This window comes from Eurosta solidaginis, chromosome 5 (genome assembly GCF_040869045.1).
Source record: "Eurosta solidaginis isolate ZX-2024a chromosome 5, ASM4086904v1, whole genome shotgun sequence".
Lineage (NCBI taxonomy): Eukaryota > Metazoa > Arthropoda > Insecta > Diptera > Tephritidae > Eurosta > Eurosta solidaginis.
This window is the reverse complement of record NC_090323.1, coordinates 107864684-107887884: the sequence shown is the minus strand read 5'-3', so window position 1 is coordinate 107887884 and position 23201 is coordinate 107864684. Positions and strand designations below refer to the sequence as shown.

At 40.6% G+C, this 23201-nt stretch overlaps 1 protein-coding gene across 6 annotated transcripts in view; it reads left to right on the top strand.

The window, feature by feature from the left end:
• Window positions 1-23201, top strand: part of Ltn1 (E3 ubiquitin-protein ligase listerin) — a 1386601-nt gene that overhangs the window by 793991 nt on the left and 569409 nt on the right. For 5 of the 6 annotated variants that reach the window (XM_067791508.1, XM_067791509.1, XM_067791512.1 and 2 more), the window contains exons 13-14: window positions 15175-15286; window positions 16515-16726. In XM_067791508.1, the coding sequence (XP_067647609.1) occupies window positions 15175-15286; window positions 16515-16726 (324 nt within the window). Of the gene's footprint in view, window positions 1-15174; window positions 15287-16514; window positions 16727-23201 lie in introns of those variants that run through there. The other variant, XR_010953911.1, reaches the window with a different exon arrangement.

Below are 23201 nucleotides of genomic sequence, written 5' to 3'. Positions count from 1 at the left end.
ACGTACTCTTCACCAACTGGCCAAAGATGTAGAGGAAACTTTCCCCAAAGCCGTCCCTGTTTTGACGAAAGAAACATATGTAGATGACATTCTCTCTGGCAGCAATGAAATTCTCTCTGCTAAAACATCTCTCTCCCAAGTCATCCAAGTGTTAGCGTCAGCAGGATTTCCATTACGGAAAATAACGGCCAATCACCACAGTATAATAAAAAACATCAAAGAAGAGGACTTGCTAGATACCAATCTTTTGGAATTCGAGAAAGCAAGCAACACCAAAACTCTCGGCATACAGTGGAACGCTCTGACCGACACGTTTTCGTATACAGTGGACTCAATACCCCTCTCGTCCGCTAGTACAAAACGACAAATTCTCTCCTCGGTCGCAAAACTTTTTGACCCCGCAGGGTGGCTTACGCCGATTATGATTCAGGCCAAGATTTTACTCCAAGAGCTATGGATAGACGGAACTGGCTGGGACGAACCAGTGAAGCCCCTCCGCTTCATTAAATGGACGCAGTTCGCAAAAAATTTACCCAACATCTCAGATATAAAGATACCTCGATGGGTTGACTATATGCCGAACCAGCATGTTGAACTGCATGGTTTCTGCGATGCGTCAGAAAAGGCATATTGCGCCACTATATATCTGCGAACAACCCACGGTGCCACCACGTCGTCCCACCTTCTGGTCGCTAAAGGCAAGGTTGCCCCTCTTCGCACTACCAGTCTTCCAAGACTAGAACTATGTGCAGCTCTACTCCTTGCCCGACTAATCGCCGTCGTACAATCCCATCTCGAGCTCTCTCTTAAAAATCTTTACATGTGGTCTGACTCGGAAATTGTGTTAGCATGGCTCGAAAAGCCTCCCCACGCTTGGAAAACTTTCGTATCCAATCGAACAGCTGAAATTATGGATCTCGTCGGAAGCGCCTCCTGGAAGCATGTAGGCAGTCGCGCCAATCCAGCAGACATGGGCACTAGAGGATGCAAACCCATGGACTTGGCAAATTCTTCGCTGTGGTGGAATGGCCCTGCCTGGCTGACCCAGCCCCCCGAAGCTTGGCCAAACCCATCTACCCGCAGCATCAACCCGCCTGAAATGCGCCGAGTCGAAGCACTATACTCAGCTGAAGATGACCCCGATGTATTGGATCGATTTTCCTCTTTTCCTCGCGCCCTCAGGGTCATGGCATATGCCTTCAGGTTCATTAATAATCTCAAGGACCGAATTCGAGGCATTAAACCCGCTTACACTCCCTCTCTGTCTCATGAAGATCTCCGCAAAGCGAAAAATAAACTTTGAAAAAATGAACTTTGCTTACGGAACCAAATGCAGCAAAAACAGAATGTAACAAAATCACAACAACAACAAGAACAACAAAGCAATAAAGAGCCGAACGAAGCGACTGCAAGCAAAGCACAATTTTGCGCCAAAACAATTACACTTCAGCTCCTTTATGAAGAAATAATTGCTTTAAAAAAAATAAACACCGATTACCTGTCAACGATAAATGAAATGAAAGAAGAAAATGCAAAGCTAAAAATAAAAGTAAACAATCTGGAAAGTAGACTCAACTGGAGAGAGCAAAAGCAACTGGAGAACGACATTGAGTTAGTTGGTGTACCTAACGTGGATAATGCAAATGTAGGAGAGTGTGTGCAAAGAATATTTAGAGAAGCTCTTAATATCACTGTCTCAGCAGAAGATATTAGTAAGTGTTATGTAAAGCGCATTAAAAAATCAAACACTGTTGACAATATTATTTGTGCCAAACTCTCTTCGTTTGATGTTAAGAAGAAGATCATGCAGAGTAAAAAAACATGTAAAGGGAAGTTAAATGCGTCTGTGTTTGGTGGCGATAAAAAACAAAACATCTACATAAATGATCGCCTTACCAAATATACTAGGGAATTGTTTATGTCAGCAAAACAAGTAAAAGCAGAGAAAAGATTCAAGTACCTATGGATTCGAAATTCCACAATACTTCTAAAAAAGGTTGATAATGGTGATGTCTATGTTATAAGGTCTTTTGAGGATCTCAACAAAATAAAAAACTAAATATATTTGTTGCCTATTAGCCTTATGTTTAATAACTTAAATAATAATATTGATCCTATAGCTGAAGAGCCCCCCATAACAACCATTAGAAGTATTTCTGATTTGAATACTCATTCGAATTCTTATCAATTTAAATCTGTTTATGCCGTACATCAAAATATACGTAGTTTGCGTCGTAATTTCGATCTATTGGCAACAAATCTTGATGCTTTCCTGAACCTACCTAGCTTTATTTTTGTATCAGAAATCTGGATATATTCTTTTGAGATTGACGAATATAATTTACCTAATTATAAATTCTATGCAAGTGCTAATGATTCGTATCCAGCTGGTGGTGTAGGGGTTTTTGTTCATGATTCGTTTGACTGTAGCAAAATTGAACGACTTAGTCTCACTAGTGCCGACGCTATAAAGGTTTCGTGCTGCATTTGCAAAATAAACTTTGTATTTGTCTGTATTTATAGACTTCACTCGCAACCTTCTCAATTATTTATCGATGAGTTCAATTCATTATTAAGTAGTGTATCAACGACGAATCTTGTAATTTTGGGCGATTTTAATCTGGATCTATTAACTACAAGCTCTGTACTTAATAATTATAACATGGTATTGTCAGATCATGGGTTATATTCACTTATAAACGAAGCTACTAGACCAGTGGCAGGTACGTGTCTTGATCACGTACTGTGCCGCTTCTTTGGTTCTTCTTGGTCTGCCTGTTCCGCTATTTACTCGGACCTGGGTATCACGGATCACTGTATGAGTGGTATTCTCTTTAAAAACACAATGGTTGAGAAAGACGTTAGAAAAAGGAATAGGCATGTTGTGGAAAAAATAAATTTTGATCAACTAAATATTGAACTTCGCTTAAATATTTGGAGCAATGTATACGCCGAAGAAAATGTATCAAGGGCATACGGCTTGTTTTTAGATAATTTAATGAAATGCGTTAACAAAAAAGCATCAGAAATCAGACTCAAACCGTGGATAACTAAATGCCATTTGAATAGAATTAGGTTCAAAAATAAATTTAAAAAAAAGTGCAACAAACATCCATGTGACACCAATTTGAATACTCGTTTTAAGCAAATATGCAAACGAATCAATGGAGAAATTCGTAAATGTCGGGACGATTATTATAATAACTTAGTCAATAAATCCAAAGGTAATCCAAAAGAAGAGTGGAAAGTAATAAATAGGATTATTGATAAAAACACAAAAAGGCAAGATTCTCATTTTATTTTACAAAAAGAAGGCGTTGATATTTCTGTTCCCACAGAAATAGCTAATGATTTTAATGAATACTTTACTTCAATTGTGAAGTCAAACTTTCCGCCAAATGTGACACCCCTTTGCGATTGTTGCTCTGATTTTGGAGTAGCTAAAGATTCTTTCAGAAGCAACAGCTTCTTTTTTGAGCCAATCTCAGGATCGGAAATTTTAACTGCAATCAAATCTTTGAAAAATAGTAATTCTTCCGGTCATGATGGAATCTCTAACGTTATGTTAAAGAAAATCTCATACAATATTGTTGATGTTTTAAAACATATCTTTAACTTGAGTGTTACAACTGGGATTTTCCCAGAACAATTAAAATTAGGAATTGTAATACCGATTCTCAAAAAAGGTAATAAAAAAGATATGGCTAACTATAGGCCGATTTCACTTTTGTCATCAATTACTAAAATTTTTGGAAAAATTGTAAAAGTAAGGATGTTATCCTACTTTGAAAAAATAAATTTTCTTAGTCCTTTGCAATTTGGGTTCAGGGATGGTCTTTCTACGGAAGATGCTCTTTTGGACTTCTGTTCAACTATATACAAGGGTATTGATTCAAAAAAAGATTGTGCTGGGCTTTTTGTGGACATTACAAAAGCATTCGATATGGTTGATCATGGCCGTCTTTTAAATAAGCTTTATGATTTGGGAATTCGTGGCTTGTTATACAATTGGTTTGTTTCTTATTTAGGAAATCGAACCCAAAGAGTGAAAATAGGTAACACTCTTAGTGAGACCAAAGTCATAAACTCTGGTGTACCACAAGGATCGGTTCTGGGTCCCATATTATTCCTTATCTATGTGAACTCACTATTTATTCAACCTTTTAAGGGCAAAGTCGAAGCATTTGCGGATGACCTAGGAATTGCATATAACTCAACGGATCCTTTAAATTTGATAGCGGATCTGAACCACGATATACACATACTTCGGTCATGGTTTGCGGAACATAAACTGGTTGTCAGCAATAAAACCAAATTAATGTGCTTTAGTCCAAAACTTCAAGAAGCACAAGATCTTAATATAACTTTTCACAGTGCAATATGCAAACGTAATATCCTATATAGTAACAAGTGCTCCAACCATCGTTATCAGTATTCTTTTCAAAATAATACAGCATGTGACTCTAACTGCTTTGAAATTGAAAAAGTGAATAGCTTCAAATACCTAGGAGTCACAATTGACAGTAATCTATACTGGAATGAGCAAATCGCAACTGTAAGAAAATACTTACTTTCAACCAATCGTATACTTTACCGTCTTAGAAAATACGTTCCAAACCATACACTGAAAACAGTTTATTATAGTATATTTCATTCAAAATTAGAATATGGAATAAGTTGCTGGGGTGGTGCTCACTCCAATAAAATAAATCAATTAACTGTACTGCAAAAATGTGCAGTAAGGAAAATTTTTAATTGTCCACGTCGGACTCACTCCTTTGACTTATTTAGAAGATCAAAAATATTCCCAGTTCGGCATTTGTTATATTACAAAGTTTTAAAAATTTTTTACATGAGAGGTGGCTATTTGCAAAATCCCACACGAGGAATGTACAGCCTGCGTAGTAACCATAGCACACTTGTTTCTTTACCAGTCTTTCGAACAACATTGTTTAGAAATTCCTACACTGTCTTATCCTGCAAACTTTTTAATTCCCTTCCAGAAAACATACGAGACATTAGATCCAGATCTGTGTTTTTAAAAAAAATAAAAACTTGGCTTCTTGAGTTTGATACCAACCAGATAGAAATTTTGATGCACTACGTTGTATAATATAGTTTTAATTTTATATATGCATTGTATAGTTTTGAATTTTCTTTTTGCTGTTTTCTTATGAGGAATTCTGTAAACTTAGCTTTTGTATACTTTCTTCAAATTGTTTCATGACTTAATTTATTCAATTTATTTTTGAAATATCTTATTCTCATTTTAAATAAATTTTTTTTATATATATCTTGTATTCTTTTTTTTGTTCACCCCACTACTACTATTTATACAATGGAATTTGTTAAAACATGATGTGACATACAACACCATTTTTTTATATAAAATAAAGATGTCACTAACTATTCTCTAAGTAATGATATTGTAGACATGTAAAATTAAGCTATCGAATATGTACATACGCTTATGAGAATAATGAAATAAATAATAATCTAATCTAATCTAATCTAATCTAATCTAATCTAATATTCCACGACTTAAACCCCTCATAAAGAGATGCATACATCAGTGCAAAACTTGTACCCTCCACAAGCAGCAAATGCGATCGCAAATCATGGCGGCTTTGCCCCCGGAACGATGCACATATGCTCCGCCTTTCACCACTACCGGTGTCGACTTTGCGGGGCCTTTTCAAATAAAAGCCTCCTTGCTAAGGTCTCACACCTTACTGAAAGGCTACGTGGCCGTTTTTGTCTGTTTCGTGACAAAAGCTGTCCATCTTGAGCTGTGCTCGGACCTAACAACAAATGCCTTTCTCGCAGCATTCGCTCGCTTCGTCGGACGTCGTGGATATCCTGCCACAATGATGAGTGACAACGGCAAAACGTTTATTGGAGCTAAAAGAGCGACGGAAAAAGAGTTCGTTGACTTCATGAAAACTGCCTCTCAAGAAGTAATCGCAAAATACTCTCCCCAGGGCATTAATTGGAAATTCATTCCGCCCGGAGCTCCCCACATGGGCGGCTTGTGGGAGTCTGCAGTGAAGAGTTTCAAACTGCACTTCAAGAGGACTGCAGGAGCCCACAAGTTCACATTTGAAGAATTTACCACCCTCTTGGTAAGAATTGAAGCCGTATTAAACTCTCGTCCTATCTCACCTTTATCCCAAGATCCCACAGAGTTTACCGCGCTGACCCCCGGCCACTTTCTCCGAGGTAGCCCCCTCCTCGCTATCCCTGAAGTGGATCACGCGGATTTATCTCTTATAAACCGATGGGACAGGGTAAAAAGTTTACATCATCAGTTCAGCAAAAGGTGGAAGGAAGACTACCTAAAGGATCTCCAAAAAAGGCAGAAGTGGAAAAATCCACAACCCGAGGTCGGTGAGTGTGTCTGCATTCACGACGACTCACTTCCCCTGACTGAGTGGCGCCTTGGACGTATTGAAAAAATACATCCAGGTCCTGACGGCCATATACGTGTTGTTGACGTTCGTACTCAAACCGGCACCCTCACGCGACCATTTGTCAAGCTCTGTTTCCTCCCTCAGACTGAAAGCCCACCCTCTCGGGCAACCCCGGAGAATTCGTAGCTACTCTCAAACCACCTCTGTCCACTCTTATCACATCACCGTCACTAATATGTCGTATTTTGCAACATAATGCCAGCTGAAATCCCCTGTATCAGTATTTCTCTCCACTAAAATACTTTTACAACTGTAATTACAGATCGCTATGGATCGTGCAAATCAGTCGTCGTCACGAAGACCAGTGCGGTCGGAGATCGTTGCACCCAACCGCGCCAATGAATCACGCAGCTCGACACTAATAACGGATTACCGACGGTGCCGCATATGCACCCGTCAGCACGCTCTTCGGAACTGCGTCATATTCAAAAAAATGAAACCACCCCAGAGATGGATGCTTGCACGAGCCCATAAGTTTTGCCTGAATTGCTTGGCATTATCTCACATCACCAGCGAGTGCAGCTCGTACGACAGATGCCGGATCTGTGGAGCGCGACATCACTCCCTACTCCATCGGCGGGACGCTACCCCAAGCGCCCAGCGCGCCATCCAGGCACCCCGGCCTGGCAGATCCGCCGTACCGGCACCCCCTGCCGCCACCGGACAACCCCGTTCTCACCCGGGAAAAAACATTCCCTCAGCAGCACCCAGCATCGCACGACGCACCATTCGATGCACCGCACAAGGGCTGCAAACCGCCAACGCTAGAGGAAGAGTGTCCCAAATCTTCGTGCGAGATGCATTGCGGACCCTTAAGGAGCTACAGGAGGCTCTAGCCGCTGAACGCGCCTAGGGCGGGGACGATGTTTGAGCGACTGTCGTAGTCGCCAACAGCCAACCCTTCTATTTAATAGAAATTAGGCTTAAGGAAACCTAAACATGAATTTACCTGAATTTTATATTGAATTTATTTATATATGTACCTTTTACGTATAAGTACGCATTCTGAATTATTTGCACGTACAAATACGTAATATCGTATATTACGTACATATTTATTAAATTTAAGAATTTGAAATGTTTGTATTTTACGCTAACGCGCGAGCGTATTTCACCTCTCTGGCAACCCCAACAATGGGTTGACAGATGTGACTATGTACGTACATACATACATTTATATTATTGTTTTGACTTTTCTTTTTATATTTTATTATTCGAATTCTTTTACTCATCCCGGTGTGACTGAAAATTTATACAAACCCTTCTATTTAAAAATAAAATAGTTTGTGCTTTAAAATTGATAAAGTGCTCTTTCATTAACGTAAAGTTATAGTTTTCGGCTCAATTCCTTTAACAAGCAACAAGTGCATCGGTTATTTATTTATACACCACCACTCCGCAGAAGTAGATAAACTTTCTAGTATCCACCAAAGGGTCTACTACTGCCGCTACCACCATCTACGACAACACCGCCGCCGTAATCATCAAAGCACCACCATCACCAGCATAACATCACCAATCCAGCTGTACCCACAGTCACACAGCCACATCCCAAAAGAGGTGAGGTAAATTTATCCTGCCGCCCCCTGCTGACTTTCGAGTGACGAGTAAAGTGGAATGCTTTTGTTGAAACTGTTTTTTTTTTTAGTTCATGTGACTTACTGTCATATGTTTTATATTAGTTTGATCCTATTCTTATGGACTATTATTTCTTTATTTTGCAGATAGGTTAATGTATAAATATTTTCCATTACCATTTGCTAATCTTCTGGGGGTTGAAGTAAAAATATTTTTTATTGGTATTTCCTATTCTATTCTACCGGAGATTCGAATAGAAGATATTTCCCTATTAATATTTCCTATTCTACCTAGGGTTAAGGTAAAAATATTTTTCCTAAAATTATGACCTCTGTAAAATCGAGGTTTCCTAACTGAAACATTCCATACTTATATCTATTTCTTTAATATGACTTTAATTATTTCTATTAAACAACGTTTTTCATTGTTATTTCATTTTTTCTGATTTCTACTAAACTAAGAACATATAAAGTAAGAAATCTGCCATTAATTATACGAAAAAATTTAGGAGTTCTGATTTATGGAAGAGCAAAGTAGTTATGTATTGGTAGTATTTCAGCTAGTGATTATTTTTCTTATTTTCCAGCAATATTTTTATTTAGGTCTTATATGTCATGCGATTACTGCGGCGGCCACCAAGACAGCATCGTCATGATATTAATGAAGAATTATTTTATTTTATACCGGGATTTGTCACTTTCACAACCTTTTGGGTGTGTGCAATTGTTTGATCTTCTTAGAGAACGTGGGTACCATTTCATTACTTTTAAATTTGCCTACTCGAGTAAAATCCTATATTTTTTCACCAATTTGCCCCTCAGGACAACTGTGTTTTTCCTTATAAATTTCAAGTCCTGAATTGCCGGCATTTCTTGTATGCCTGGTCGAATATTGTCCTAAGTCAATAACTTCCTCAACAATCTGTTTGCTTGAAAATGTTTCTACGCTACAATTTTTCTATCCGAAGATGAAAACGAGCGCGACATGTCATATTGCTGATTTATAAAGCGATTCTCATATACTTTTATAGGTTCTCTTTGTGACTTTTTCTTCACTTTTTTTGTACTTATTTGCTGGTTTTTTAGTATTTTTTGTATTTTGCATACTTCCTTAGAAAATACTATTGTGAATTGTAAAATTATGCAAATTCCTGATTTGCTATTGAATTTAGGCGGGGCTAATGAAGCTGAATTTACTGTCAATTGAGAAGGTTATTATTTGAAGGTGTATTCTTAATTGTCTACTGCTCTTCCGCAGTTTGCGTAAAAGGAATTTAGATACGGTCTTGTACGGTTTTCAACTACCTATATTTGTGCTTCATATAATTTTTGAGCATCATAGCTATTGTGATGATCAATAACATGAATACGCAAATTAAGACTGCTAACCAAACATCTGGAATGTTTGGCAAATTTTTTGTATCTACCTCGGCTGGTGGTTCGTATTTATTTATACTGTGTGCTATCTTTGTCCACCAAGCCATGATGAGTCTCTAATATTATTTTCCCTTCTGTGAGAAATGAACTAAATTTAATATTTAATAAAATTTTTGATTTTATTTTTATCCCATGCATTCCATTTTTGATCTGAACTGGCAGGATCTTCCTCCAACTAGATTTTTAGCAGTTTTGCCAATTTCTAATCTAGTCTGGCAGGACCGCCATGTAAACGATGTAGAAATGTTGGATAAACATTCGCGTAGGTTGAGCGAATAAAAGTGATTTCTTTTATTGTACAAAATGTTTTACTATTTATACAGAATTTTCTATTGTACACATACATAATTACATTAATACTTACAAGCTAGAGGTATCTACATTCTAGTTACATATAGCTTGTGTCAGAATATTATTTGGCCTGATTTTAAAATTTTGTTATTGCATAAATATTTCGGCAGGCACATTGACAAGCTGTCATTGGCGTATGGTTACGCTATTAACAAATTGGTCAATGCGCCAGTTAAATACAATTGGATATGTTTATGAATATTTGGGCAGTGCATGTTGCTAAACCGACGGTATCGATTAGTCATGCTGAGACGCATTGAGTAAGGGATTGCAACTGTAAACAGATACTACCTCCCGCTTAGTTCAACACAACTTATCTATGCCGATATGACTTGCCTGTGTGTGGTCAATGTTTGGTTATGCATAAAAAGTGCATAGAAACTGAGATTCATTCTGGTGTGTACATAACGCTTATTATGGGAATGCCACAAGGCAAGTTTTGCTAAATTTTCACAAACTGGGACACCCTAGCAAAAAACTGTTTGATTTAGTCCAACCTCCAAGAGGGATAAAGAAACATCTCCGTAAGCACTTTAATGAGATCCGCCACCTGCTTATGCACCCGTTTGATCCAGATAAGCATAAGAAGCCCTTAAGACTAATTCACACAGAATCGGCAAACACTTTTACCTGGTCGCGCCCAGTGAGTCCCTTTATCAATAAACACTATCCAACCCTTGTAGAAGAAAGCAGACTACCAAGGGAGACGCGAGTTTCCCTGGCTCTGGTTCGTTCTGGATGCTATAACAGGTTGAACTTTTACTTGTCCAGAAACAAGCTCGACAACCACCTTTACAAAAAAAAAAAAAACACGGCAGCCGGTTCTTCGTACCGGAGCGACTCGGGATTTTTTGCCCCGAACAAGGGCTGTCATTTCAGTGTAACCCCATTTAAGTTGTTGCGTCCCTCCCACAAATTGTCATCCTCAGAGCAGCTCCTTGCAGCTGGACAGCTCCATACCCTCCTGCTCCGGGAAGGTATTGAACCTAACCCCGGTCCCAGGCTGTGGTTCTGCTGCATATGTCGGAAAAGGATTTATCTCAGACGGTCATACTGTTGTCAGTGTGTCACGTGTAAAAGATGGTTGCATCGTTCGGGCTGTTCTGGGTTAGAACCCAACGTTCGTCGCCCCCGAAATTTCTATAGAACCTTTGTGGTTACCTGCTGTTCACGTCCAAGGACGTCCCTCGGTTCACTGTGGACTGCTCAGCAGTCCACATCAACCGTCCGCTGTTGCTCGCGTCAAACGGCGCTTCCACCTAACGCGGCCGCTACAACCCATCACTACAATCTACGTAGCAAGGATAGTAGCAATGCCGAGCACCAGCTTTAACCCCCGTCCCTCCCCTCCCTTTACGACACTCGTACTCGCGTAAGAAGGAGTTATCAACGCCTTGCCCCCCACACCGTGTGTTCCATATGCCAGCTCAGAGTATTTACGAACGCGGCATCGGTCTAATGCAGTTCACGACTTGGCATGTGCCACCTTCATAGATGCTCAGGGCTCAAACAGAAGTCGTCCGACCGGCACATCCGTTGCACCTTGCAGCCAAAACACTAGTACCAACCCATTGACACCAGGTACACCAGCAGCAATCGGACAGCACACTCGAAAAAGCCTATATCCTTCAAGGTGCCTTCATCCATCACTGACTTCCAGAGTGACGAATGCCCCCCGCCCGCCCCCTTTGCACTTCAGAATTCTGCAACTTAATTGTAACGGTTCAGCTGGCAAGATCGCGGAGATAGTTGACTACATGAATAAAAATAACATCCGTATTGCCGCAATTCAATAAACAAAGCTAACTGCCAGATCGGAGCTCCGAACTTGCGACATTCATAGGCAAGATCGCACAAGGGGTAATGGTGGTGGCCTTGCCTTTATCACTCATCACACCGTGCAATATAGTATATTTCAACCTAACATCAGCCGCAGGGATAATACCTTAGAAAGTCAAGGCATAACCATCCGGTCAGGCGATGTTGACATAGAAATTATTAACATATATATTTCCCCTGCCACCAGCGGTCCAATTGGCTATCACCCTAATTTCAGTACGCTACTCTGTGGCGAAAACCGTCTTATCCTTGGCGATTTCAACGCTCACCACGATCTCTGGCATTCCAGCTTGCCAGTCGACAGCAGAGGTAGGCAGCTAGCAGAGCAAATAGACAATACGACTTTCTGCACGATAAATGGCGATGCCCCAACCAGAATTGCAGGTAATTGCCACATCTCACCTGACATCTCAATCGTTAGTGCAGGGCTCATAAACTGCGTTGAGTGGCAACTGATCCTTACTTTAACTTCTGATCAGCTGCCCATTCTCCTTTCAATTGAGCGACCTGCCAATTTTATCACCTCTGAAAAGCGGACTTTTATTAATTTAAAAAAACTGACTGCAAGGCTACACAACCTTCGCAAATCAATCAAACGTGCGTTCCGCGAGGTCATCGCTTCAGCTTCTGCACGCTTTATTCCGGCGGGTAGAATACCTGAAATCATACCGCATTTCCAGGCTGAAGCCGCAAACTTAGCAAGAAAACGTGGCCCATATTAGGAGTCTCAACTTGGATATTATGCGGTTGGTAAATGAACACAAACGTGCCAAATGGGAGGATCATCTAAAGAACTGCAACCTCTCTGCGGGTGTCGGTAAATTGTGGTCAACCGCCAAATGCTTGTCTAATCCAACTAAACACAATGATAAGGTATCTATAGCCTTCGGTGATAAAATTTTATCTGATTCGAAAAAATGCGCGAGCGGATTTTCCGACAATTTATAATGCATTCTTCTGTAGACAAAGCCAGACGTCGTGCTAACAGACGAGCTCATAAACGTAAACACGACGTCCCACCCATTACCATCACCCCACAGAGGTTGAAGCAGCCTTCTGCACGGCCAGACCCTCCAAGTCGATAGGCCCCGACGGAATAGCCATGCCAATGCTTAAACACCTTGGTGATGAGGGAATAAAATACATCACACATGTTTTCAACCTATCACTGGAATCCTTCGTTATTCCCAAAAAATTGAAAATGGCAAGGATAATCCCGCTACTAAAGCCTGGTAAACCAGCTAACGAAGGCGAGTCTTATCGACCGATATCACTCCTTTCGCCAGTAGCTAAGATATTGGAAACTGTTCTGCTCCCTCATTTCACGGCAAATCTTCACCTAGCCACGCATCAAAATGGCTTCCGTAAGATGCACAGCACCACCATCGCGCTCAATGCCATTAACACTCAGATTAATTACGTATTAAATCAGCAAAAACCCCATCATAGGTCGGTGCTCTTGCCACTTGACTTGTCAAAAGCTTTTGACACAGTCAACCACGGGACGCTACTCCAAGATATAGAAAGCTTCAACCTTCCCGCTTGTCTAAAAAGATGGACCGCTATGTATCTGAGTGGTCGGCAGGCATCGGTTGAATTTAAGAACGAAATTTCTAAACCTAGAAAAATTAAACAGGGGGTTCCACAGGGTGGTGTCCTATCCTCTGTTTAATCTATTGTTTAATTTTTACATATCAAAACTCCCTTCCCCACCAGAAGGAGTCACAATCCTTTCCTATGCTGACGACTGCACGATTATGGCTACAGGACCTGGCCCTGCAGTTGATGAATTAATTTCTAAAATAAACAGCTATCTCCCCGATCTTTCCGGTTTCTTCACCTCGCGCAACTTGGCATTATCACCGACAAAATCCACGGAACCATGTTTGCGACGTGGAAGGAACAGATGTCGCAAATATTGGACGTACGCTTCGATGGTGTCACACTACCGACTGTCAGTCACCCAAAGATCTTAGGGGTAATGTTCGATAACACTCCAACCTTCAAGGCTCATGCCACCGAGATTGTTTCCAAAGTACAAAGTCGCACCAAAATCCTCAAGTCGCTTGCCGGCAGCACATGGGGAAAAGATAAAGAAACGTTGCTAACCACGTACAAAGCAATTGGCCGGCCGCTCATGAGCTACGCGTCAACAGTCTCGTCGCCTGGTCTTAAAAATACACATTGGAAAAGGCCAGGCCTGTCAAAATGCTGCAATCAGAACTGCCACCGGATGTCTCCTTATGACTCACGAATACCATCTACATAGTAAGGCCCAGGAGCTCAATATTAAAGAGCACAACGAAACGAACGCTGAACAAGCAGTTTTTGCTTAATTGTTACAAACCAGGACATCCTAGCAAACAACTGCTTGATTTAGCACCGCTTCCACGGGGATTAAGGGAACATCTAAAGCACTATGACGAGATCCTGCACCTGCCAACACAGCCGTTTGATTCAGGCAAGCATAAGCAGGCCCTTAGCCCAATCCACACAGAATCGGTGAACACCTTTGTCAGGACGCGCCCGGAAAACCCCGTTATTAATATGCAATATCCCACACTACCAAGGGAAACATGGGTCACCCTGGCCCAACTTCGTTCTGGATACTGTAACAGGTTAAACTCTTTCTTGTCCAGAATCAACCCCGACATACGTAATGTATGTCCTGCATGTGAAATGTCCCCACATGACACCAACCATCTTTTCAATTGTAACGTGGAACCTGTGCCTCTAACACCCATCTCCCTGTGGTCCGCCCCTGTTGAAACAGCCAGTTTCCTTGGACCGTTGGAGGATTTTGATGACAATTTGTGAGTGATCGTGCCCAATGAATGGGGCGAAGCACTGTTAATACAACAACAACAACAACAACAACAACCATTTTTTAAATTTAACCTACACCTCTAACAACAACAGGGGGGGTCCAACCCTGTTGAAAATGCTTGATTCTCTGAACTCCCGTTAGAGGACACCTATTGAATGGGGCGAAGCATTTTCAACACCACACCCATGATCCTCTCTGAGATTAATACACATAAACAAATGAAATAAATTCTCTTAGTGTTGTCAAAGGATATTATTTTATATTCTATCCATTTACTGTGAAGAAAATTTCCAAACCGATACATCATTTCTTTTTTAATAGTGTAAATCTGGCAGCGCTATGAAGAAACCAACACTATTTATTAAACTTCAAAAATCCCCGAGTAAGTCTTTATCATACCATGGCATAGATTATATGAAACAAAACTAAGTGGGACATTTTTTTTTGTTTAATTTTAACTAAACCACCGTTTTTTATACGCTCGTATTTGCTTATTCTCCATACATCTTTTGATACATGTTCCAATATTTTTGAAAATGTTTTAGCAGTAAACTATTTATATACTTTAAAGTAAAGTTTTACCATAAATAACTCCATAAGAAAAATTTGTTTTGAATGTGTTCAGTTGCTTTTCCATATAAAAATAATAAAATTTCATTTACTTTTCTTTCAGAAATTTTTGCATTTTCTTATACGCGTGATGCCAAAGGAGGTACTGAAAAACCACGATACCAAATTCATAACAACCGACATTTTTAAATGTGTCACATGGACCGAAATCAATGGTTAGTATTTGTTATAGTATCCTCGGTATAGTTAAGGTCGTCAATATCTTCTTCATCCTCTCGGTCGTAAAAGAAGGTACTATGTTCCATTTGGTATTCTTCGTTGTCCAGCGACTCTGAGCAAGATATGTAGTCCTTGACAGGCAAAAAGGTATCCTGTTCCAGATTTTCTACCAAAACTGGGGTAGGAGCTAAATGAATATTAAGATTCGATATAAACTTATTTATCCATACTGTAAGATTATTTGCAAAAACTTGCTGATATTCGCTCAGGTTGCTTGTTGTGTAGAACTCGTTATCTGCAAGTATGTTTTTTTTTTAATTTAATGTTTCAAAATACAATGAATCCAGACTAAATATTAGTCATATTAAATTAAAAAAGCATTATAATTTGTACCGGTAAAATTTCGAATTTGGTCCAGTATTACCGCGCAAAGCGTTGATCTCTCATCTATCAAAAATTGGTCGTGAAGTAAGAAATCCTTCATTTCTTCAAATAAAACACAAATAATTTTTTTTATTTGCCGTCGCTGTTTTCTTAGAATATGCTTTCTTAATTGGCGACATTGACGTTTTTGCAATACCTTGGATACACGTTTTAAGCGTCGTTCTTCTTCGATAAAGGAAAGTGCTGCTTCAATGCTATAGGACGTAAGTTTTGATCTCTGATCTAAATAATTTTTCAATGACTTTATTTGTCGCTTCCTAAGCTTCCCTTTGTATGCTTCTAGTGTCCAACGAACTATTTTTAAATCAGGCTGAGCAAGCTTTTCTATACGTGATGTACAATTTGGAATAATTATTTTTTTTTGATAATATCTTGGCCTTTTTCTTGGTGCGGAAAGATTTTCCCGCGGAGTGGATAAGTAGCACATGTGTTCTTCCTTAGTTAGTACATCACGGTCAATTATTACATTACCCGTATGCTTACATGCATATTGCGGATTATAATGAGAGCAAATACAAAAAAATTTGTAACCGTACAATAGTGGAGACCTCTTGGGCCTTTTGTATTGCAACTTTATGGACGAACATTGTGCCTTTCGCTGATGAAGCAAACTTTTTGCTGCCTCAAGTTCTTGTGATACACTTAGTTTCTTACCTGTTTCCGGTTGAATTTCGGTTACACTAGAAATTTTATCGAAGTTGGAATATATCTTATTTCACGGTGAAGATATTAAACTAAAGTGCAAAATATTTTTATTTTTCTGACATTATTTATTTCTAGATGAAAATTTAACTTCTGAAAGATATGCTTGTCATTTATACACCAAAGTTTTGAAAAAACTACCGGCAGTAGTACGTAAGTGGTGGAATGTATCGCCTTCACGCCAGAAAGCATTTGTTGATAAACTTACAACTAATTTTGTTTCGCCATTAATATCCGACGAAGAGCTGAAATCCATAGCTCTAAACAAAGATCATCATGAAAATATGCAGGTAAGATAAAAAGGCCATATTCCAAATTCATTACTTTAGCTCACCTCTGCTAGGTTAGGTTAAGTTGAACTAGCCCGCCTATGAGGACCTCACATGCATGAGTGCCTAGTGTTACCAAAAGTTTATTTAACGACCAAATTGAAAAACCCTATAAAGTAACTCCGTCCGGCAAATACTAGAAGCTTTCTAGGACCTATGCTACTTGCTGCTTCTAGATCGGATAGCTGTTTCCCTCCTAATAGCTGGAGTCTTAGCCTGGAAAACGCAGGGCACTAGCACAAAACATACTCGATCGTTGCCTCCTCCATCCCGCACTTCCTACATCTGCTATCACTGGCTTTAAAGGCATGTGGCATGGGAAGGCTGTGACTAGTCAGAATACTCTTCGCAAGTCTACAGTCCTTTCCTTTTAATTAAGCAACATTGTTAGTCTAAGGTTGTAAGACCTACACATAATCTTCGACACTTTAACTGCCCACGCTTGGACCTACGACTTTCCCGCTTGATCGATCATGTGCATCCCTCGCCTTTCCTTAATCTCGTCCAATCTAATTGTGACGTCTACCGAGCAACTTCCAAGGTATGTACCCTTTTAGCTAATTCATCCGCTTTTACATTACCATCTATTCCCATATGTCGTGGGACCCAATATAGATGTATGCTTTTCCCCGTCCCGATTCTCTCCAGAGACTGCTTACACTCTAACATGCATTTAGATGCTGTGCTATGCGAGATTATTGCCTTAATTGCTGCTTGACTGTCAATATAAAAGTTAACACGGTTGCAGCTTAAGCTATTCTCTTCCATGTTTCTACTGCTTTGATTACGGCTAATACTTCCGCTGGGAATCGCTGCAGTGATCTGGCAGATTGTAGGCTCTGTTTATTTTCGGATCAACACAGTATACCACAGACCCTACTTCTTCGACTGCTGTGGAAACATCTGTGTACACATGTATCCTGGCCCGCATTTTGAGCACCCTTGCGCCAACCATCCACCTCTATTGTGGCTTTAAGAGCCCCTCGAAGTGTAGACACGGAATCAGGTAGTATGTTCGTCCTGTAATTGATGACGCTATACTACTATGGCCTTATGGTCTGCGCGCAAGCTGCCCCGAGGGACTGAGCCTCTTTGCAGTTGTTAACGCTATGTTCTTTGCTAGCGGGTCTTTAGGTGGAATGTGCAGAATGGCACACAGTGCAGCCGTCGGGGTTATTTTCAGGGCTCCCGTATTGCTAAGCATTGAGCTGTGCTTCAGAGTAACACCGCTACTTTCGCTCCATAATTTCATATTTCGTATTTCATATATCTTTATTAAGTCAAATGGTAACAACTTTACTGACTACGTTACAGGTTAACTTAGTACTAGTTAAACAATTTTAAAGTAAGATTTACTGAGATACGTAATAAGACTCAATGCGTGCCTTAAACAGAGACCTTTGGATGGCAAAGTCCAGATCAAGGCTTCTGGATAGGCGATTAAATTCTGTAATACCTCTAGGAAGAGATGCGGAGCTGAAGTAATTCGAACGCAGCACTTGAACGCGGAATGTACTGTGGAGCCGGAGACCTCTGTTAGGGACATTGAAAGTCAACTGCCCAAGTAGTTCAGAACAGTCAATGGCACCGGATATAATGTCAAAGATAAACATTACGTTTTGGACAAAACGCCTAACTTCAAGTGGCAGGACATTGATAAGCATGCATCTAGCATTGTAGGATGGCAGGGGATTAACAAAGTGTAGATGTTGAAGAGCAAATCGTATGAACTTGCGCTGAATTCTTTCAATTCTTAAAGAGTGTGAAGAGTATATCGCATTCCAGATGACTGAAGCATACTCTAACTTTGAACGCACTAAGGCATTGTATAGGATTTTCTTTGTCTATGGGTCCTTGAAATCCTTAGCATATCGTCGCATGAAAGCCAAGTTGGTATAAGCTTTTGGTATGAGAAAGTTTACATGATTACCAAAAGTAAAAAAGAGTCAGTTGAGTTACATTTGAAACCGAATACACGAAAGAAAACACATTCATAGACTTAGTATACGTTATCTGACAGCATTTACTAATATTGATTCGCAGATTATTTTGAATGGCCCAATTGTTAATAACACTTAGATCTTCTTGCATACCAATGCATCAGAGGTACAGGAGATCCTCCGAAGGAGTTTTAAGTCGTCAGCATAAAGCAAAGAACTCGAATTGTTTATGCATGACACAACATTATTTATGCATGACACCTTGTGGTACACCCGAGTTTGCTGAGAATTCATAGGACTTAGTTTTCTCGATTTCAACAGAAGAGATTCTATTTTCCAAATAGGACTTCAGCCACGACAGAAAGCTTGAGTGAAAGCCTATGTTTTCACGAAATTGTGCCAGAAGCCTTAGAAAAATCCGTATACATGGTGTCAACTTGACATCCATCCTTAAACGCAGAGACGCAAAACTGAGAGAAAACAGCCAGATTTGTAATAGTCGAACGTCCCGCAATAAAACAATGCTGACATGGATCGACTATTCTATTGATAGCGATTGATAAATTGTTTTTAACTACGTTTTCAAAAAGTTTTGAACATGTTAACAGTTTGTATTGGCCTGTAATTCTTTACTTAATTTTTCTTGCCCGACTTGAAGATAGGGGTGATGGACGCCAGCTTTCAGCGATCAACAAAAACTCCAGTCGATAGCGAAATATTGAAAATGTGGCACAATGACACACAAAGAGAAATACTACACTTCTTAAATAAAAAAGAGGACGATCCATCAATATCATTTTTTATTGAGGGCTGTAAGGAAGATATACCCAAGATAACATCGGTTTCAGATACGGACAAAGACCCAAAGTCTAAAGGGCTATCAGTAGGGTTCCTGTTATCAAAGTTATCCGCCTCAACAATAAACATAGATTTAAAAAAGGCAGCAAAACGATTTCTCGAATCGCCCAACTGTTAGAGTAAATGTCATTAAATTTAACACAGGTTGGTATATTAGAACAACCTTTCTTTGAATGAACATAGTTCCAAAAAGTTTAGGATTAAATTTCAACTCATCTTCAACTAGAGAAACGTATTTATTGTACAAAAACCTCTTTCCTTTTTAATTAGCTTGCGTCTAAGAAGATTATCCATCAATTCTACACATACCACGTTTATTTACACATCACACACACATTTTTCTATCACAAAACATTCAACATCATACTGTAATGAAGCTTTTTCGTGCCCCGTTGCTTCTTTGATATTTGCTGGGGTATACTCGCCGTGCCCAGGGTTCGTTTACAATAAATTTGTATTAAAGGGGCACCTTGCAAATCGATTTAATATAAAAACTTCACTCTCTTTATTGGTTCTAAATTCTATAATATAAAATAAAACGTGTTTGTATACTTCATTTTCAATTTCACTTGGATTATCTTGCGGTATCCCTGATTGCGGTGGCGGGCCTTAGCGGTCCGGCCGTATTCCGTCAGCTGGGTCCCGTTAGTATGTGGCGTCGGTGCCATGACGCGTCTTATGACGGCGTCTCTCTCTGCTGCGGTTCTCTGTCGCGCCTTACGTCGGCGTCTACTTGTATTGCTGAGGCGATGCTCTGTCGCCGTGTTCCGTTAGCTGGGTCCAGTTAGTATGTGGCGTCGGTGCCTTTACGCGCCTTATGACGGCGTCTCTCTCTGCTGCGGTGCTCTGTCGCGCCTTACGTCGGCGTCTACTTGTATTGCTGAGGCAATGCTCTGTCGCCGTGTTCCGTTAGACGGATCCCGTTAGTATGTGGCGTCGGTGCCTTGACGCGCCTTACGTCGGCGTTTACTTGTATTACTCGGCTGCGCCTTGCGTCGGCGTCTATTTGTATTGCAGGTTGCTGGGTGATTCTCTGCCACGCCTTGCGTCGGCGTCTACTCGTATTTGCTGGGCGATACTCTGTCGCGCCCTACGTCGGCGTTTACTTGTATTACTCTGCTGCGCCTTGCGTCGGCGTCTATTTGTATTGCTGGTTGCTGGGTGAGAAGATCAACCGCAATCACCATTCCACGACTCGCTCCTATGAAGTGGATTACTATTGCATAGAGAAGGTCAACTGCAATAGGGATATACTTCGCTAGTAGCTCTGGTCACGACCACAGCTCCGTGCTGACTGACTGCTTTGCTGCTGTGTCGCTCCTTTTATGGCTGTTGTGTTTGGTGTTGCTAGCTGAAATGGTTGCGTGCGCACGTTGTGTTGCTGAGATTTGTTGGTTGGCCGTGTTGCTGTTAAATGTTGCGACCGCTCGTTGTGTTGCTGAAACTTGTTGGTTGATCGTGTTGGTAGAGCCTTTTGTGGCCACTTGTTGGGTTAATGTCGTGTCAAATATGTTGTGGGGTCGTTTTGTGTGGGCCAAATTAGTGAGGATTTATTTGGTCCTCACAATACGTATATTTCAGTGAATTCGGAGGGAATTCCCTAGTAAACCGTGCTAAATTCCTTTTCGTGCAATCCTTTCGATATCAGTGGGGCATTCCATAATTAACATTGCTTAGTTTCTTTTGGTGAATCTCTTCGTGAGCAGTGCAAAACCGATTAAGTGCCCATTCGTTTTCGAAAAATCGTTATCCCTCTGAGCGACAGACGGAAAGTCCACTCTACAAATAAGTGTCTCTCGGCTTGCGTCTGTAGTGTTGAAGTTTCTAAACCCGAACCTTCGTGCATAATACCAATTGTGAACTAAAATAATCTCCACCCAGCTTGTCTTCCTAGTCATTTGTTACCAATCAAATCCTTGATACCGTCTCCAATCATGCCTTCTTCAACAGAAATCATGTCAAAATGTATCTTCGACTCCAACAATGTGGTGAAATTTTGCACCAATTTTCAAAAGGAAGATCCTGATGACCAAACGGACTCTTTATTGGAGGTCAAGTTAGAGGACCTCAACGGTCGCTGGGCTTCGTTAAAAAACGCCTATGAAAACGTCTGCATAGCTGAGGACAGCACAGTTTCTGGAGAGTTTAAAGAGAAAGCCCACAAAAAATTTCAGCTTTGTGCTGACTCTGACTACATCTGCAAATCAAATATATTGGATCAATTAAAAATCCTCCGTGGGAATTCATCAGAGTCCGGCAATACCTCCCATGGTAATCCAACAGAGTCAGGCAATACCTTCCGACAGTCTCTGCCTTTCGATCCCAGCTCGGTGTCGTGTCTCAAGGTGGCACCGTGTGATACAGAAATCTTTTACGGTAGCTATGAGGAGTGGCCATCCTTTCGTGATATGTTCACGGCCGTTTATCTCAACCATCCCAAACTGACTCCCGTACAGAAACTCTATCACTTGCGAAATAAGACTCGAGGAAAGGCAGGCGCGATCGTAAAACAGTACCCTTTGTCGGATGACAATTTTTCATTAGCATGGGAAGCTCTAAAAGCCCGATTCGAAAACAAACGAATCTTAATCGATAGACAATTGAAATTGCTTTTCACCATTCCTCAAGCTACCTCGGAAAGTAGCGAAGGAATTCAAAAGATACAGAACACCATCAATGATTGTCTTTAGATTCAAAAGACGCAAGGAATTTCCGTTTCCGAATGGGACCCCATTTTAATTTATTTATGTTCCTCAAAGCTACCGGAGGAAACGCTGTCTATGTGGGAACAGTCCCTCGAATCTAGGAAGGAACTTCCTAACTGGTCCCAGATGAACCAGTTTCTGACCAAGCGTTACGAAGTGGTTGAACGCCTACATGAATATAAAGGCACTAAATCACGCACTTCGTTCCCATCGAAATCCTCGCCTAAAATTCAATCTTATCACTCTGAGGAAAAACTTGCGTTTACGTGTAAATTTTGCAACGACAGTCATCCCTTGAAATCTTGCCCCGAATTCCGAAAACTAAGCGTACCAGAGCGTACTAAATTTGTGAAGGATATCCGGTTTTGCACGAATTGCTTCGCTTACAACCATTCATCTACCAACAGTCCCAGTGCCTTCCGATGTCTGCACTGTAAAAAAAAAACCATCACACCATGTTACACCCTCCCTTAACCAACTAGCCCGAATCAAAGGCTACGCCTAGCACATCCGCAAAAAAGGCAACCAACCTATTACACACCGAATCTTCCCAAGAGTCCAGGCATCCAATCTTCAACCTAACCGAGGGCAATTGGGAATAGTCTCCTTCTCCCTCTAATTTCTCCACTAACAACGAGAAAACCCTCCTTCCCTCAGACCTAGTGAGCATCGAACACAGGGGTTCTATCTTCACGCTACGAGCACTAATCGATCAAGGTTCATAAAAAACCCTCGTGTCCGAAAAAATACAACACCGTTTAAAACTACTACCTATATAGCAAACTTCTCAGTCACTGGGATGGGCGGAAAAGTAGTAGAAATGCTAATAGTGTCTGTCAACTCACGATAGTATCGAAACTCATTCACACTCGTGTCCATACAAACGCCATCGTCTTAAAACAGCTGACCAGTTTTCTTCCCTCCTTTAAACTA